Source organism: Barbus barbus (assembly GCF_936440315.1).
Source record: "Barbus barbus genome assembly, chromosome: 38".
Classification (NCBI taxonomy): Eukaryota; Metazoa; Chordata; class Actinopteri; order Cypriniformes; family Cyprinidae; genus Barbus; species Barbus barbus.
The window spans coordinates 786769-806538 of record NC_136716.1 but is presented as its reverse complement, the minus strand read 5'-3'; the positions used below and the strand labels follow the sequence as shown (position 1 = coordinate 806538).

General features: G+C 36.8%; 2 protein-coding genes across 3 annotated transcripts; one reads left to right on the top strand and one right to left on the bottom strand.

Moving 5' to 3' along the window:
• Positions 1 to 1195: 1195 nt before the first annotated feature.
• rac3b (Rac family small GTPase 3b) lies at positions 1196 to 10024 on the top strand. The gene is made up of 6 exons (XM_079398396.1): positions 1196 to 1385; positions 3596 to 3667; positions 4885 to 5002; positions 6264 to 6326; positions 6439 to 6598; positions 7984 to 10024. Exons 1-6 carry the CDS (start codon positions 1351 to 1353, stop codon positions 8112 to 8114), a joined length of 579 nt encoding a protein of 192 aa, XP_079254522.1. The 5' UTR covers positions 1196 to 1350; the 3' UTR covers positions 8115 to 10024.
• Positions 10025 to 10150: 126 nt separating this feature from the next.
• Positions 10151 to 19707, bottom strand: dcxr (dicarbonyl/L-xylulose reductase). Of its 2 annotated transcripts, none has more exons than XM_079398394.1 (9): positions 19472 to 19707; positions 19306 to 19400; positions 18128 to 18225; positions 16364 to 16518; positions 16242 to 16284; positions 16061 to 16160; positions 15165 to 15229; positions 12187 to 12304; positions 10151 to 11389 (listed from the first exon to the last, which is right to left on the bottom strand). In XM_079398394.1, exons 2-9 carry the CDS (start codon positions 19355 to 19357, stop codon positions 11286 to 11288), a joined length of 735 nt encoding a protein of 244 aa, XP_079254520.1. In that variant the 5' UTR covers positions 19358 to 19400; positions 19472 to 19707; the 3' UTR covers positions 10151 to 11285. The 2 variants fall into 2 exon arrangements, with proteins under 2 accessions (XP_079254520.1, XP_079254521.1); XM_079398395.1 differs by having other exon boundaries at positions 10151 to 11349.
• Between the last annotated feature and the right edge of the window lie 63 nt (positions 19708 to 19770).

Here is a 19770-nt window from a genome sequence, read left to right as displayed (position 1 = left end):
TTATTTACTTTTATTAAAAATGTTGGATCTTTTTCACAAATATATATTTTAAAAATGCCCAATGTGCCATACTGACCATCAAACCTTTTATATTATGGCGCTTACAAATGGTATATTTTAAAATATTTCCTACTTTTGTAATGTCTGTGTTGGCTATTAAATAAAATGTGTGTTTTTGATGAAACTCTGGGTTGTTTGTGTGTAATGGAATAATAATTATTATTAAATGAATTGTTTGTACAAAAAAAAATGAATTTGCTGAAAATGTGCTCATCCTCAGGTCGGCCAAGATAAGGATGAGTTTGTTTCTTCATCAGATCTGAAGAATCACTTGCTCACCAAAACATCCTCTGCAGTGAATGGGTGCCGTCAGAATGAGAGTCCAAACAGCTGATAAAAACATCACAATAATCCACACCACTCCAGTCCATCAGTTAACATCTGGAGAACACAAAATCTGAGACAAATCCACCATTAAGATGTTTTTAATCCATAATAACTCTTCCTCCAGTGAAAAAGTGCATCTGCTGTTGTCTCTCACATCAAAATCCAGCCACATATTAGTTTAGAGCTGTTTTGTCTTGTAAACGCTGTTTGATCTGCAGATTTCTCTCCTGATTCAGACCAGAACACTTTTCACTGGAGGAAGAGTTATTATGGATTATAGACTCGTGACCAAAGCATCAAAGTCAAAAACATCTTAATGATGGATTACTGTGTAGATGTGGATTATTGTGATGTTTTTATCAGCTGTTTGGACTCTCATTCTGACGGCACCCATTCACTGCAGAGCATCCATTGCTGAGACACTGATGCAGAGACACATTTCTACAAACCTGATGAAGAAACACTCATCCTGATCTCAGATGAACTGAGGGAGAGAACATTTCAATTTCTGGGTGAACTATTTTTTATTCCTAGACCCCGGCACATGTAAAACAATATACTACAAAGAAATATTCCCGTTTCAATGTGTTAAACAATTAAACAACACAACTTGAATTAAAAGGGTCACGTGACAAACATCTGCCTGCACCTACTCAAAGTATTTAGTGTTGAATAACGCCAACTGTTACAATTACTATGATAAATAAATAAAATACTGAGTAAATAGTACACATTCAGCCGTGTTTAGTAGCTAGTATTCAATCCTGTGTGGGGCTCCTGTCCCTTTAAATTTCTTCGTGTTTTTCCGGAGAGTCTCGGAGAGGTTCGCCGTCTAAAGCGCTGCTGCAAGGAGGGCAGTGACCGTGTTTTTGCAGATATCTATCATTTCTCGGGTTAAGTGGGAGCTGTGGCATAATAAAATACATTTACGGCCGTGAAGTGAAGTAACCTTCCTCTCCACAAATGCAAGCTATTAAATGCGTGGTGGTCGGCGACGGGTAAGTAGTGTTTTTGGGAGCGGATGGAGAGCAGCATCCTTGGAAAAGCCGTGTGGGGTATTGCAATGCATCCATGCCTAGTTCTGGCCTTTGCATTTTATTATTTTCTCAGCGTAATATCCTCTATTTGATCCTAAGCGTGTGCATGCGTGCAGAATGCATGCACAACTGTAATATAATCGGAATCTGTATAGCTATTGTAATGCGCATCACAGCGTGATACATTAATAATTGTTTTGGTGTATTGTTTTAATCGCTAATGCACGTGCGGCTTGGCAGCATGCATTGTTTATTAGACATTAAATGAACGGGCTTTGAACAGAAATGTGTCATTTTCGTGCACGGTATCAGAGTGTATTGCATTGGGTGTTGAATGGCAAAAGACTGAAGCAGAAGCGCTATGGTTACCACTCCCTCTTTTAGCGTGCACGAGAAGTGTGTGGAGCGCGTGCATGTGAGCGAGTCATTCCGCGAGTCGGTTCTTTTGAAGAACCGGTTCAGAAGCATGATTCGCAATTATTAAAGGCATAAATGCTCACTTGAATTGTAATTTCTGTAATCTCAGTACTGAGTCAATTCATCTTTTTTTTTTTTTTTAAATGTCCACTTGTTAAAGAATTTTGGTCTGCTACTAAATCCAATTTAGACACTTATTTCACTATGTGTGATATATTCTGTTATATCTCTCATTGCAAACATAATAGAATATATAGGAGATGTATTTGTTATCAGCAAGCTATTATATTCATAAATGTAAATTTTCTGCAACATTAACCAAATTACATAATTTTCTTTGTGACTCTCTAATTACGACTCTTAAAAACATTAGCAACAGGAAAAGTGTCAGATTTGGTGTAAATTATGTCAAATCAAATTCTAATACAAAAGAAAAGAAAAACAATGAAAAAAGATGGTATATTGGCATCTTGATAAATAACACATTTTGTGCATTATAAATCAATAAAAGAACATATTTAAGGCTTTTTACAGCAATCCAGTCTGTAATGTCTTATTTCTGTTAATGTGATCAGAGCTGGGCAGATTACGTACAAACTGTAACCCGTTACTGATTACATGACAACAATTGGAGTTAGTAACGTAATCCATTACACGATTTAGGTAATATAATCAGACTACTTTTCGATTACCTTTGAACTCTTGTTTTTCACATTGATTTAAATAGGATCAGGATCAGGATCAGGATCAGGATCAGGGGAATCTCAGGGGTTCTTCAGATAAACATATAACAGGTGGAAGAGGATCAGGTTACAAAACATGGTGACAGTCACAGTCATGGTTTTTGTGAATCCAGTGGTCAAATGCTGTATCCTCCTGATTAATGACTGATCTCTGTGTGAATGTCCACAAATCTGGAAGACTTGGAGTATATATAAGCAGTATAATATCTGACAAAGAAACATTTAAAACGAGTTCAAGTGGGTTTATTCAATGCCTGTATACATTTGTGGGTTACGCATTTTCCATATATAATTGATAATAAACCTTTTAATAATATACCAACATCATTATCATAGAGCACATATTTTTAATTTCAATATTTGTATTCTTTTTAATGTAAACAGTTCAACAAATCAGTCAGGTGTTGATTTGAGAACCGCTCGTGTTTGAGTCATTCATTCCACTCGCAAGAATAAATCTTCTCTCAGTGTGTGTGTGCAGGTTTATATATCCTGGTAGGGACTTAAACCAGAATACACACAGACTCATGGGGACTTGTGTCACGGTGGGGACCTAAATTGAGGCCCCCATGGGTACAAAACTTATAAATCATACAGAATGAGTTTTTTTGAGAAAGTAAAAATGCAGAAACTTTCCTGTAAGGGGTAGGTTTAGGTGTAGGGCGATAGAAAATACAGTTTGTACAGTATAAAACCCATTACGCCTATGGAGAGTCCCTGCAAGGATAGCTGACCAGACTGTGTGTGTGTGTGTGTGTGTGTGTGTGTCCTCGGGCGAGTGTGAATCTGGGACAGGGTCTGTCACTATCTGACATACTAACACTCACATAAAGAGCAGCACTAACTGCTTTTACTTGATGCAACTTATTCATCATATAATGTTCTGACCTATAGTGCTCTTTTCCCCATCACTTCCTCTGCATCTGTGGGTTTTATATGAATGCACAGTAATGCATCTCAGAAACAGCCAGCTGAGCTGTGGTGTGTGTCTGTGTGTGTGTGTTTTCTCAGGGCGGTGGGTAAAACCTGTCTGCTGATCAGCTACACCACAAATGCCTTCCCCGGCGAGTACATCCCTACAGTGTGAGTATATACTGTGCATCTGCTTTAAAAACTAACACAAATGGAGCACTTTATTGAACCTTTAGACAAACATAAAAGCAAAAAAACAACAAAAAGTGGTTTATGTTTGTGTCATATTTAATGCATCAGGTTTTTATGGCTTATACAGTCTGATATAGTGAGAAAATGATGCTTGCAATGTAAATTAATTAGATCTTTATAACAGTAGAGCAGATACTGACATAAAACGATCTAAATATCAGTGGTCACGCTATATCTGTAATAATATATCTTAGTAAGATGAGATGTAAATGATCCAAACATATAATGCAATGCTGATTGAGAGATGAAGAAATAAACGCTCCTCAGAAGATGTGAGATGAAGATCATTCCTCCGCTGAGGAACAGAGAAAGTAAAGCTTCTGGAAACAAACGCTCCTCAAAAGATCCTGAGGATCAGATTTGAGACTAAAAGATGATTGATGGAGAATCAAGCAAAGCTGAGCTGCTTCAGTCCAGAAAGAGTTCATCTGGAGATATTACTGCAGTTATTCTGACGTTTAATTGATAAATATCAGAGAAGATTTGACAGCAGAAAGACACGAGAAGCTCGAGCTGAAGCTGGACGCTTGTATAATTACACTAAAAGAGCTTTAACTGGATAAAAACCTCTAAACTATCAATCAGAGACAGAAGACATGAGGAGATTGAGTGTGACAAGTTTTATATTTTAATTTGAGGCCTTAGAAATTTGTATATATAATATACAGATAGAGTAGGATTTACAGTTAAAATGAGAGTTGTATTTCTATTAATCAATTAAATAGGCTTTATATGGTTTTTATTCACCCTCATAAACACAAAATTCCAGTGTTGCAGATATTGTACCTAATCAAATTTCCGTTAATGATTTTTTGACTCTAGGCACTGCTAGTTTTCATCTGTAACGTTCTCCAGTAATAAGCTTGTGTCTGATCGCTCAGATGATGTATTGCTCCATGTGACGGCACTGATTTGCATTTCAATAAGACATTTAGCTGAGCGCTCTGAAGACCTAATGAACTCTGTCCTGATGCTTTCTAGAGAGATATTCCACGTGAGCTGAAGCGACTCTGGAAGGTGTTTCTGAGGAATTGCTTGATTTGTCACAGAGATGAACGAGTGCTCAGGGGTTGATGGATCGGAGCAGAAGTCGGTGTGTTTTGTGATGTTTTATTGAGCATTATGTGCTTTTTCAGGTTTGATAACTACTCTGCCAATGTGATGGTCGATGGCAAACCAGTGAACCTGGGCTTATGGGACACAGCAGGACAGGAGGACTACGATCGCCTTCGTCCGCTCTCGTACCCGCAGACGGTGCCTGCCTTCACTTTCTTATTCTCCACACATCAACATATAGAACTCTTTATGTTAGCAGAAGTTTTTTTCTTTAATAAAACCATATCATTTCAAGCATTCTTTAGAATTTAGAAAATGTACTTAGTTTTTTTCAGCTGCTTTACACACGTTTTCAAAACTTTTCCTCTTTTTTTCAAAACTTTACACACAAAATGCAAAACGCCTCACATCTCTTCCAAAACAATGCACTGCATTCAAAATATCACAAACATCTCAAAAGCAAACATTTGCAAACACCTTTGCCATAATATTAATTCCTGTTAGATTTGTGTGTGTTTCATAGAGAACTGTGTGTTGTGTTTTGCAAAAAGTGTTTTATGAAACTGAAAAAGTCTGATAATTAGTGTCTGGTTTTGTAGATTTGGTGTGTGCTTCTGCTGTTTGAGTCTCAGCTTTCACAAACTGTGTGACGAGTGAAGGTTTAGTGTGCAAGCAGCTGAAAAACACTGTAAATACACATCAAAAGCAAAAATATAGACCCAATGTAATGATGCTGAATTAAAAAACGAGCTCAGTAAATTATCACATTATTATAAATAAATATTGGTAATCTGTTGCTGTAATATTTGGGGGTATTGAGCCCAAATAAAGTACACTCCAAAAAAGAGTTAATAATTAGCATTTATTTGCCCAAATTGTATTTATAATCATCTAAAATAATAACCTTTTTTTTTCTCAGTAGGAGTAATTTAATTTTATTATTTAATTTAATTATTTAATTATTTTATAATTACTTAATTTAATTTTTGTTGTATTGAATGATGTACTGAAAAGCAGTGATGAACTTGATGAATTTCAAATATATCTTTTTATGTGATGTGACTTAAGTAATATAAAAAAGTATATATACACGTGTGTGTGTGTGTGTGTGTGTGTGTGTGTGTGTGAGACATGATAAATAAATAAAAGAAGCAGAGTTTAAAATTATCACTTTTTTTTACAAAATAAGAATGAAGATTTTTCAGGAATTATGTCTTTGTGGCAGTTTTCCCTCTGATTGAAGAATAATACAACACTTCTTACAAATGATTATGAGAAGCAAAAACACTATGAAATGCATGTTTTGTGAGAAAGCGTGACGTGCTCGAGCGAAACAGACTCTATTTTTGGAATCAGCTCATCTAAATGAGTAGGAAACAAGTATTGGATTTCATTCAGTGGTGTAACTGAACTGGTTGCAAATATATAAAACAGCATTCTCCCTCTGTTTTCTCCACAGGATGTGTTTTTAATATGCTTTTCACTGGTGAGCCCAGCGTCCTTTGAGAATGTTCGTGCAAAGGTAGGGGCAACTCATTTTTCCGTCGTGTTTGAAAGCACAGCATGTAAAGCAGACACAAACACAACACTGACAGCAGAGCGTAATATAATATAAGTATGTTTCTGTGCTCCAGTGGTACCCCGAGGTGAGACACCACTGCCCCAACACACCCATCATCCTGGTGGGCACCAAACTGGACCTGCGGGATGATAAGGACACCATAGAGAGGCTGCGGGACAAGAAGCTGTCACCCATCACATACCCACAGGGTCTGGCCATGGCCCGAGAGATTGGTGCGTACCGAGAACATCTGTGCATGCATTAATGCAGTTATTGAGTGAGTGGGACGCTGGTTATGCTGGAGTGGGACACACAGAGATGCCCATTGTCTTAGAAACACAATGACCGTTCCCCATCAGCTCTTTGTGCTGCCAGAAGCCTGAGGCTCAGTGTTTCTCAAAGCCTGACTTCTGCAGGACCAACACCTCTTAGAAACATTTGGGGTCGGGAAGATTCGAAATGAATGCTTTTACTCAGCAATGATGCATTAAATTGATCAAAAGTGACAGTAAAAGGCATTTATAATGTTGCAAAAGATTTCTGTTTTAAATAAATGTTGTTCGTTTGAACTTTATATTCATCTGTGAATCCTGAAAAATAAAATGTTTCACAGTTTCCACAAAAATATTGAGCAGCACGACTGTTTTCAACATTGATAATAATCTGAAGACTGGAGAAATGATGCTGAAAATACAGCTTTCATCACAGAAATAAATTACAGTTTAATGGATACTCACATAGAAAACAGCTGTTTTATATTGCAATAATATTTCAGTTTTTACTGTATTTGGTTACACAAGGTGTCCTTATTACAGTGTAATTATTCATTTAAGTACTGAGTAATATTAATTAACTACATGTACTTACTATATGGTTACAATTAGTGTTTGGCTTAGGGTTACTTGCATGTAATTCTGCATAATTAAGTGTTATTATAATAGTAAGTACATGTAACGTGTTACAAGGACACCTTAAAATAAAGTGTTAGCCTGTATTTTTGATCAAATAAATGCAGCCTTGGATGAGCATGAGAAACTTCTTTCAAAAACATAAATAAATAAATAAATAAATAAATAGAGAGTAAAAGAGAAAGAGAGTAGGGCTGCACGATTTGTTGAAAAATACATTTATTTATTTTCCTAAAAATTATAAAAATTATTATTTATCAGTATGGCAAAAAAAAAAAAAAAAAAAAAAAATACCTACCTACCTAGTATATTTTGTGTTTGGTTTTATTTATATTAAATAATAATAATGACTATATATTACTATTGCAACATTTCACTGTTAAAAAAAACTATTTAAGTTAAAATTAATTAAAAATAAAACTATGTTATTTTACATTATATACAAATCACTACAGTAATATTTATGGCTGTGTTAATCTCTCACTTTTCAAACGATCCATCACCCTTTTATTTTGACAGAATACTCCAGGGCGGCCTTAAAACTTCTCATTTGTATTATAATATTAGTATTATTTCATCATTATAAGCATGTATTTCGGTTAATCACGCATCCCCTGTGGAGTATATTTTTACTAAATCACTTTGACTCGAGTACAATTCTTCCTAGTAGAGCAAATGTGTAAAAGAAGTGTGTTGTGTTTGTGCCGCAGGAGCTGTGAAGTATCTGGAGTGCTCTGCTCTGACGCAGCGCGGGCTAAAGACTGTATTTGACGAAGCCATCCGCGCCGTCCTCTGCCCTCCACCCGTCAAAAAACGTGGCAAACGCTGCACTCTCTTCTGAGCGAAAGCCACAACAGCCTCGTAAAACTACAAGATTTTTAATCAGCGTCTTGGGAAATATACTGTCCTCCTCTCACAGGTTCAGTGCCAGCCGTCCATCAAGCTCTAATGCACATCACATGTATATGAACCATCGGTAGAGGGAAACCTCCTGCTAGATGGCCTTTGCTTTTCACGGCCCCGCGCGCCCGGAGACGTCATATTCCATTTCATATCGTTTATATGAGAAGTTTTAGTGGTACAGTGTAATTGTTGACATACTGTAAGGAAGTGTTTGTTGATGTTGTAAAGGAAGACATGGGGAAGTTCTGCTGATTTAGACGGTCTTGTACAAAGCTAACCATTGGCAGTATTAGTTCACGACCCATTTTACATCCAGAGCGAGTCAAACCGGATATTCAACGAGAAAGACATGCTGCAAATGTTTGGATTGTGAAAAGCCTACACTGTAAAAACAACTAATAAAAAGTTGAGCAAACTTAAAAGTTTAAGGCAGCTTCAGCAGATTTTTTAAGTTTTCTCAACTTATTTTTTAGATGTTTGAGTTCCCTTCACTTTTTGTTGTATAAACTTAAAACAAGTTGAGAAAAGTCAAAAATCTGCTGAAGCTGCCTTAAACTTTTCAGTTTGCGCAACCTTTTCTTTTTTTTTACAGTGTAGCTGGTCATGGAAGGGTTAAAATCAAGTTCAGTTTTGTACCCAGCTAACAAAAATGAGTTCTAAGGACGTTTTGCTAACGTTCCCAGTAAGTTATGAAACATTATTTCTGAGCATTTTTTTAATGCAAACGTCAAGGGAACATTCCATCTTATTATTTTCCAAAATTATGAAAATGATATTTTTGAATGTTTTCTGAACGTAACATTTAAAAAAAAAAGAATGTTTCAAATCAAACATTCCTTGATGTATAATAGCATTTGTGTGCTACATTTTGTGTTTTGATTGACTTTGAACACTGCAACAATGTTACAGAAGAACTTTACCAGATAATAATCTTCTCAGAACTTTAACACTAATATTCTGGCTATGTTGTTATTACAGGCAACAATCCATTTTATAATTTTGCAAACATTATGGGAATGTTATTTTGAATGTTCTAAACTATATCATTAAAAAAAACAAAAAGTTTCAGAAATGTTTCATGAACAATGTATAAACGGTTTGGTGCTAATGTTTTAAGAACACTAATAAAGATCAGATAACTCTGAATGAACCCTGTATTAATATTACTGGAAGAACCATTCATAACTCTGCCAGAACGCTTTCTGTTAGCTGGGTTATATTTTACTGAGAGATTTTGATCTTTGGAATAATCCTGCACTGCATGAGCAGATACGTGCATTAAGAACTCCGTTTGATCTCATGTGGACTTTAAAGCCTCATGCATTCATGAACACTAGATGTTTTCTTTAATAAACGCTGGAGAAGGAAATATTGTCGTATCTGCGGTTAGTGAATACACTGGTTCTGGATTTTCTTTCTTTTCTAGTTTTGTATGTACAGATGAAGCACTGCTGAAGGGTTTTATGGTACAGCTTCACGATCTCAAACCTCTGCGCTCTGTCTGAACAAATGCCCATCATCATCGGTGTGTGTGTGTGTGTGTGTGTGAGAGAGAGACCTGCATGCCACGAGCCGAAGCCGGAGTGTGTCTGTGACTGAAGGACATTCATCTCTCTTTGGAAAGCTTGTTTAATTCGTGTCTGCATGTGTTGGGTTCGAGTCGAAGTGATCACATCCTGCATCGGTGCTCCAGCACTTCCTTTCTTTGTAAATAACTCAACATGGACAAAAGAAGAAGATCTTCACAGCTGCCAAAAGACATTTCCATGATGTAAGATAGTATATTTACACAAAAATGTTTTAGATGAGGAATGCATTAATTAATAAATCTATTCATGTTTTACCCTTGCTCTGACTCTCTGCTCTCATTCATTGGAATAAAAGACAATAAAAGTGTAATAAAATCTAACGCACAAGTCTTCTGAAGCCAAACAACAGCTTCATGTGAGGAACAGACTGAAATTAGTGTTGTTTGTGAACTATTCCTTTAATATGTCCATTTGCCATGCTTTAAAAATCAAGTTTATAAAGTTCAGTCACAGTAAATACATTTCTCCTGGTCTGTTGAGACCTTTTCATTAAAATAAATTGCAATATTGTTGCAAAATGTGAACTATATTGCATCCAGCAATATATTTAGTGTTGGATATATAACTACGTAATATGATATTTTCTATATCGCAAACCTCAGCTTGGTTGTTTATATCGTTGGAAAATGTAAATAATATTAATATTCAGCTCTAATCTGCTAAATGTGACTATAAGGCATGAAGATATGATATTATGAACATCACGATTTTCTGTAGAGCTGTTTTAAAATAATGTAAATTGTAAAAAGTGCTATATAAATACAAAAATATGGTCAGGAAAATCTGGATTAAATCATGTGTATCAGGGTTATGATCATATAAAAAAAATAACAATAGTTGAAATAAAATACATGTTAACTGAAATAGAAGAAAATATAAAAATATGAAATAAAAATGATTTTATTTCATTTCAAAATATTAAGCTTATTTTATTTCATCCAGTGGCCAAGGCATCATTTCTCATTTTCGTTTAGTTTGACAAAACGGAGACAAACATTACTATATACGTAGATTAAAAAACAACAAAAAAAAGTAATTGAATAGACAAAAACACAACAAAATTACTAAAACTTTAACTAACATTAAAATGAAAACAAATTATAAAAAAATAAATCAATTAATAATAAAAGCTGCAACAGTATATGAATGATACTAAAATAAGAGCCATGAATGTTGATCTCTACAGGCCTTACATGATACAGCAGCATTACAAATCAACTGTATTGTCATGGCAACTGGATGTGGATAGAAGCGGAGTCCTTCAGGCTCTCATGAGGACCGTATGAGCTCATTAAAGCAAGGCTTCGTTATACAAAAACTGAATTTCTGTAATCATTTACTCTAAATTGTAAAGCGGTTTGTGCAACACAAAAACAGATGTTCAGCAGAATGTTCGTGCTGCTCCTTTCCATAACAACAATGCCACTATAACAGCAGATGCTCTAAAGCTTTGTCTGAAGAACAGACATGAAGATGAGTTGTAACAGGTGAAAGGCCTCCGTGGCTGATGACGTTTGTCCTCAGCAAGCCAGAAAGCCTCCGTCCACGGGCAGAATCACTCCGCTGGTCATGCTGCTCTTATCACTGAGGAGGAAGAGGATGGAGTTCACCACATCCTCCACTTCTACACCACAGCATGAGAAAGAGGAGCTCTGTCAAACACTGGAGATCACCTCAATCACTCCAATCTGTCACTATCACGCTTACACAATCTTTGCTAAATCCCAAACAGAGAATTCAGGAACAGATTCACTGGAAACTGACAGTCTGCGTTGTATAGAGGTTACCGCTTCAAACGATTAATCACATCCAAAATAAGAGTTTGTTTGCATAATATATGCGTGTGTGCCGTGTATATTTATGTATATAAAAATACACACATACAGTATATATTTAAGAACATTTTTATATTAAATATATTTATATATAATATAAATTATATGAATATATGCATGTATGTTTGTGCATTTATATATACATAATAAATATATTGCACACACACACACATATATATTGTGCCAACAGAATAGAGAAATGTATTTTGAAATTTTCTAATTTTAAATGGTCTCGCTCATATTTGTCAGATCTTGCTACTTTACATAAACCAGTAAAGAACTGGAGATCTGCTGATAAATTATTTTCATCTTTAGCGAAAAGGTGATCTTCTGGGTTATGGAGTAACTTCCCTCTTGCCATTCACTCTTTCTTCTCTTTTAAAACGGCTTTGAAGAAGCACACTTATATCATGGCCTTTCAGTCTGATTTAGGAGAGACGTAATTATTTTATATTAGTTTTTTTTTCTTTTAAGATGCTGTGTTTTAATACTTAAAAAATGTTTTGTTGTTTTCTTTTAAGATGCTGTTTTAATATTTTGTTTCTCAGATTTGACTGTGTGTTCTGGAGACTAAACACAGACGCACCTGCAAACTTCCCCAGCGGGATGCGTGACGTCATGCTCTTGGCTTTCTCTGGGTCGCTCCATCCGATCTTCCCCATCTCGGTCATCACCACGGTCGGGTTGATGGAGTTCACTCGGATCTGTGCAGGTCAGATCACACACCACACGCTGAGTAACGGCACACGCAGGAGGAACACACTTTCAGCTCAATATACAGAAAACTGGCAAAGATACGATTTTCAAAGATTTGTCTGTTTAAAAAAATTTTTTTTTTACTTAAACTAACCGCAATAATAATTGTCATTTCAGAAAGTGAAACCCATGTATTATATAGATTCATTACATAGAGTGAAATATTTCAAGCCTTTATTTCTTGAAAGTTTAGTGATTATGGCTTACAGATCATGAAAATTAAAAGGTCATCTGCATTGTTGGGTCTGGTGTCTCTCATCTTCCTCTTGACAATAGCCCATAGATTCTCTCTGGGGTTCAGGTCAGGAGAGTTTGCTGGCCAATCAAGCACAGTAACACCATGCTCATTGAACCAGCTTCAGGTAGCTTTGGCAGTGTGGGCAGGTGCCAAGTCCTGCTGGAAAATGAAATCAGCATCTCCATAAAGCTTGTCAGCAGAAGGAAGCATGAAGTGCTCTAAAATTTCCTGGTAGATGGCTGCGTTGACTGTGGACTTCAGAAAACACAGTGGACCAACACCAGCAGATGACATGCAGCCCAAATCATCTCTGACTGTGGAAACTTCACACTGGACTTCAAGCAACATGGATTCTGTGCCTCTCCACTCTTCCTCCAGACTCTGGGACCTTGATTTCCAAATGAAATGCAAACATTTAAATTTATCTGAAAAGAGGACTTTGGAGCACTGAGCAACAGTCCAGTTCTTTTTCTCCACAGCCCAGGTAAGACTCTTCTGATGTTGTCTCTGGTTCAGAAGTGGCTTGGTAGCTCTTTTCCTGAAGACGTCTGAGCGTGGAGACTCTTGATGCACTGACTCCAGCTTCAGTCCACTCCTTCTGAAGCTCTCACAAGTGTTTGAATCAGCTTTGCTTGACAGTATTCTCAAGCTTGCGGTCATCCCTGATGCTTGTGCACAGAGTGGAGAGACACAGAAGCTGCTTGAAGTCCAGTGTGAAGTTTCTGAAGTCAGAGATGATTTGGGGAGCCGTGACGTCTGCTGGTGTTGGTCCATTGTGTTTTATCAAGTCCAGAGTCAATGCAGCCGTCTACCAGGAGATTTTGGAGCACTTTATGCTTCCATCTGCTGACAAGCTTTATGGAGAATCATAAAGGTCAGGAACAACATGCCTGACCTGAAGCTCGTATGGAATCTATGGGATATTTTCAAGAGAAAGATGAGAAACAGTGGATCCAACAATCCAGACGAGCTGAAGACTCAATAGTGCCTCAGCAGAGCCACAGGCTGATCTCATGCCGTTCCTCACTGATGCTGGAGTTTGTGCTAAACGAGCCCCGACCAAGTATTGAGTGCAGAGATGAACATACTTTAAAGATCTTGAACTTTTCTGCTTTGAAAATCCTTTTTTTGATTGATCTTAGGAAATATTCTAATATTTTGAGATCCTGAGATAATTTTGACTTTCATGAGCTGTAAGCTCTAATCATCAAAATTAAAATACAAAATACTTGAAATGTCTTACTTTACATGTAATGAATCTAGAATATATATGGAAGTTAATTTTTTTTTAGCTGTACCTGTATATGCCATAATAATATTAATTAATTATTATTATTATTATTATTATTATTATTATTATCATAACCATAATACATTTAAACAATATTTAAAAATCTAAAAAATAAAATACAACAAAATGGGTAACAGGGTTGCAGAGCTAATCTAAATTTGTCTGTCAGTCAGCAGGGCTGCAAATAATAACAACAACAACATTATCATCATCATCATCTTCATCATCATTTCGGCATTCATGGAAGGAGTTAAAACAGTGTTCAGGCCAACATGGAAATGATGTTTGCATTATTCATCAATGATCACATCTACTCTCAAGAGAAGAAATACTGGATTGAAGACATTATGTCCTCATGAAATATATATGTAGGTGGGGGTAGTGAATGTCCAGCGCTCTCTCCACCCTCAATACCACGACTGAGGTGCCCTTGAGCAAGACACCAAACCCCCAACTGCTCCCCGGGCGCCGCAGCATAAATGCTGCCCACTGCTCCGGGTGTGTGTTCACTGCTGTGTGTGTGTGTGTGTGTGTGTGTTCACTGCTGTGTGTGTGTGTGTTCACTGCTGTGTGTGTGTGTGTGTGTTCACTGCTGTGTGTGTGTGTGTGTGTGTGTGTGCGTGTTCGTGTTCACTGCTGTGTGTGTGTGTGTGTGTTCACTGCTGTGTGTGTGTGTGTGTGTGTGTTCGTGTGTGTGTTCGTGTTCACTGCTGTGTGTGTGTGTGTGTGTTCACTGCTGTGTGTGTGTGTGTTCACTGCTGTGTGTGTGTGTGTGTGTGTTCACTGCTGTGTGTGTGCACGTTGGATGGGTTAAATGCAGAGCACGAATTCCGAGTATGGGTCACTATACTTGGCAGTATGTCACTTCACTTCATATGACAGGCATTATGAGTTGAATTAATTTGACATTCCTAGAACAAACCAGTGTGTCTGCGATCTACAGTCTGCTGTTCATTCAATCAGCAAGAGCAACACGATGGTGAACATAAACACATCCACTCCAACACTTATTGCCATACACAAACAACTTTGCCGTAAATATGCATTATTATCTGTCAGCAATTCCATCCACTTCTCCACATAATTAGAGAGCAGTTAGTGGCACACACCCCAGCATTCAATCGTTTAGAAACAGATTTCTGTATTTGAGAGGGTGGTTGCTGATTGGCCTGAAGCCTCCTGGAAAGACTGTTCACCGCAATGCACAATTAATTTTCTCAAAGCTGTAAACAGCATACAATGAGCTCAATGTTTGACGAAATTGTGATTTCATAAGCACCTGATATGGACCCAGCTCCAGCGCCATCACTCTGGTCAGCATGTCCAGCGCTCCTTTAGTGGCACCTGCAGACACCACACTAATCAATACTTACATTGCATATACAGCATACTTTACGCATTTGCATGAATGCAGCCAATGTTTACATGCACCAAAATAATCTTAATAATCAGAAAGCCTTCATGTAAACATGAATGGAGATCTGAAGTAATCTGATCAACAGGAAAAAATGAAGCATGCAAGTTTGCATATTTTTTTATGTCTTATGAACTGGTCAGTGGACATTTACTTAATATTTGGAATAATTAAAATTTTTAAATGTCTCTAAGAATTCTCTTCTGCTCACCAAGGCTGCAATTATCATCAGATGTACATTACAAATTGTGAAATAATATTGCAATTTAAAATAAGTGTTTTCTATGTGAATATCTGTCAAACTGTAATTTATTTCTGTGATCAAAGCTTATTAGAATGATTTCTGAAGATCATGTGACACTGAAGACTGGAGTAATGATGCTGAAAATTCAGCTTTGATCACAGAAATAAATTATATTATAACAGATATTCACATAGAAAACATTTTAAATTGAAATAATATTTCATGATTTTTACAGCATTTTTGATCAAATAAATGCAGCCTTGCTGAGCAGAAGAGACATCTTTCAGAAACATTAAGACATCATAATTATTCCAAGCTTTTAATGCACATGTAAATAACTACGTGAATAGGATTGCAATGTTTAGAATTCATATAAACAGAATTAGAAATCGGATTGGATTCATTCTAGCCGATATAAAATTAGTGCATGTAAACAAAATCATTCTCTCCAGGCCTAATAAATAGGCCTAAAAAAACACTGATTCCAGTTGCATGAACGCAATAGATATGCACTCACAGTATACGGCATGATCTTTCAGCGCACATTGTGAGGCTTGACTCGAGACGTTCACAATAGATCCTCCACTTCCCCTGGCCTTCATTCCTCGAGCCACGATCTACAACGAACGCACACAACACCATTAAACCTGTGGTAGAACTCTCTCTGATATCATCCAGCATAGGCTTGCTCTTCTTACTTGAGCAACATGAAGAGCAGCTTTGACGTTGACACTGAAAGACCTGCGAAAGCAATCACAAACACACTCAGACTGCTTCAAAACACAACGATAAGAGTGTGAGTGAGATCTCAAAGCCCTACATGTCAAACTGATCTGGCGTGACTTCTAGAAAGGGCTGCAGTTTAGCGCAGGCTGCATTGTTGACCAGGAGATCCACTGGACCGATGTCTTTCAGAGCTTGCTCTGTGGCGTCCCAGTCTGACAGATCCACACACACCGGTTTAATGGAGGCACACTGCAGAGTAGAAGCAGCCCGCGTTACAAACACACTTTTCAATGCAATGTATTGTCAATGCATGAAGCATAACGGAGCAGCAGGAGAATGCTATGCGCTGGGAGACAGTGGTTTAGTGTCAGGATGAGCTGGACTGAGCCGCAGTGTTGGGAAGGTTACTTATTAAGTAAAAAGTTACAGATTACAAGCAGTGTTAGGGAGTAACTAGTTACATGTAACAGAATTACGAAATAAATGTAATTGCATTGACTGCACTAAAATAGACCGCAATGTTTCAGGAGTTTAGGACTCAGCATCCTTATTATCAACTGTTTTATTTCACATTTCTATATGCTTTAATTTTTAAGATGAACAGTTTTTTCCCCAGGCCTTGTTAGATATCAGTGTTTTCTGTCAGCTGTGCAAAGATTTGAACAGTATCAAAGCTATTAAAATATTTCTAATGATTTTAAATCTGTATTTAACCTCAGAACGATCTCAAAGTAAAACGAGGTGCTAAAGTCTGATTTAGTTCTGGCTGTGCTTTAAATGAATGATTATAATCTTAATTCAAGCGATGAAGGCTTGTGAAAGTCTGGTGTTTGAGTTCTACTGTAAGATTAATCCTGTCTGCTTTACATGTTTGAAAATCATTAACAGTTAAAACATTTAGAAAAGTAATCAAATGTAATCAGTTACATAAAGTAATTGAAATAGTTACACTACTGTTACATTTGAGATAGGTTACAGATTACAAGTTACTCTATTCAAAATGTAATAATCAGTGTAACTATTTCAATTGCTTTATTAATGTAATTGGTTACATTTGATTACTTTTCTAAATGTCTAATAATTAAGATTATATTAACTGAATTTTAAAGCACAGCCTCCATCAGACAGACTTTGAGATAAATCTGAATTTAAACAAATTTAAAAACATAAGATATAGTTTAATAGTTATGATATTATAACAATTTATTCTAAGTTGTGCTTGTTATACGTTACATGTATTTACTATTATAATAACACTTAATTATGCAGAATTACATGCAAGTAACCCTAGGCCAAACCCTAATTGTAACCATATAGTAAGTACATGTATTTAATTAATATTACTCAGTAAATGAATAACTACACTGTAACAAGGACACCTTAAAATAACGTGTAACCTGATCTTGTTTTTGAAATCAAATCTTTGCTCAGCTACAACAGGAAACACTGGCATCTAACAATGCTTTGGAAAAACTTCATCTTAAAAAATAAAGCATATACATAAAACCAGATAGGAAACAAATCAGTTATGGAATAATCACGTGTCCTATTCTGTGTCAAACTCCTGAAACACTGGTGTCTCATATTTTAAAGCAGTCAATGCAATTTAGGAAAGAAATCAATCAAATCTGTGTGTGTGTGTGTGTGTGTGTGTGTGTCTGTGTCTGTCTGTGTGTGTCTGTCTGTCTGTGTGAAAATATGCAGATGTAACCCTCTTTGTAATCGTAAACATTTTCATAAGTAACTAATTTAATTACACATTTTTTTCAGTAACTGTAACAGATTAGACGTTGTATTTATTTTGTAATTAAACTCTGTTACATGTAACTCCCAACACTGGTGGCCGAGGGGTCATTACCTCCTGCACCAGGCAGTCCAGGTCAGCCTTAGTGCGCGTGACAGCCGTGACCTTTGACCCACAGCGTGCCAGAGCCAGAGCCGTGGCCCGTCCGATCCCTGCGAGGCATTGAGAGAAAGTCAACCATCTGGCGTATCATTACAAGATTGATTTGGAAAGTTGAAAGCATGCATACTGTGCACTTATTATGCGCATGTGATTATGCACTTTTAAAGAGACAGTTCACAAAAACATGTTCTTACTCCTGTGGAACACAAAAGAAGATCTTTGTAAGAATGTTTGTAAGAACTAACCTGGTCATTTATAAGTATCATTAATTGTAATTGGACATGTCGCTACACCAATTTATTATAAATTAATAAGATTTCTTAATTCTCAATATCGACAGAACGATCGACAGAACGATCGACAGAACGATAGAACGATAGAACGATAGATAGATAGATAGATAGATAGATTAATTGACCAGTCTTTATGGTAAATCACTGAACATGAGTCTCTATTTTGAGGCATGGCGTGTTCAGTCGTGATTCATTAGTAAATTAATGGAAAAGAACGACAAGGACGATCCGTTTTTATTTGCACTTCACTTTTATCCAAATGAACAGAACTTTTTGCACAGCATTTATCAATGGGACATGCGATTATTATACAATGCTATATAACCAAGAAATAATGTATTAGCATACTAGCCTATATAGGCTAGCTCACATTATTATATTTCTGCTTCAAATGGTATGCGTAGGTAACAGTGAGTGGTGGTTTCAGACAATTTGTTATTAAAGTGCGATATTCTGCGCCGCATTCATACGGACTTTTATTCTGCCTGACAGCATTTAAACCTGTACTGAAGGCGGAGCCATTTGGCCAATCAGATGAAAGGGGCGTGTCAGCGCCGCCCACGTGTGCGAATGGAACATCGAAGCTAGAAACACATTGTGAAGCGCAAACCAAACATGAGAAATCAAGACAAAATTTTGCTTTCCGTTTGTTCAATTAAACAAAAATACGAACAAACGCGCCGTCTTCTTATTTCTCGTTTTTCCGTTCCTAATAAGAAATGAAGTGATCAAAACGTACACGGATCAAGGACACTCTTCGGTAACGCTCCTTATTTCTCCACTAGAAACTCCTACAAGTCCTCTGGAGAATAAATGATTGGTTGAACTGTTCCTTACCTTTACCTGCTCCAGTCACCAGAGCTCGCTTTCCACTGAAAGATATCTCCATGCTTTCTTGATCCAGTCGCAGAAACAGCTGTGAACTAGTGCAACTGAAAGCACAGAGAACAGGTTTATTAGACGAAACCGATGTGTTTAACAGCGCAAATCTTTCTCTGCTTACCTCAAAGCCAGTCTGATGTTTGCTGAACTGAGTGCAGCTCTGGACAGGAAGCTCTGTTTGTCACATGATCTGCTCTCATAACCTGAAGAAGAAAGATAACCTTCCACGACTGAAGTAACTTAGTGAGGGTGCCATCGATCAGTATACTATCCGTCTACAATTCCTGCTCGATAGGGATTGATATTGGTTCAATAGTTTTGTAAGACTATGGGCAAACAATCAGAAGGCACTTAAACGGTTTATCTTAGCAGCTCCTCCCACTTAAATGATTTTGTTTTTTAAATGACCGAATGTAGACT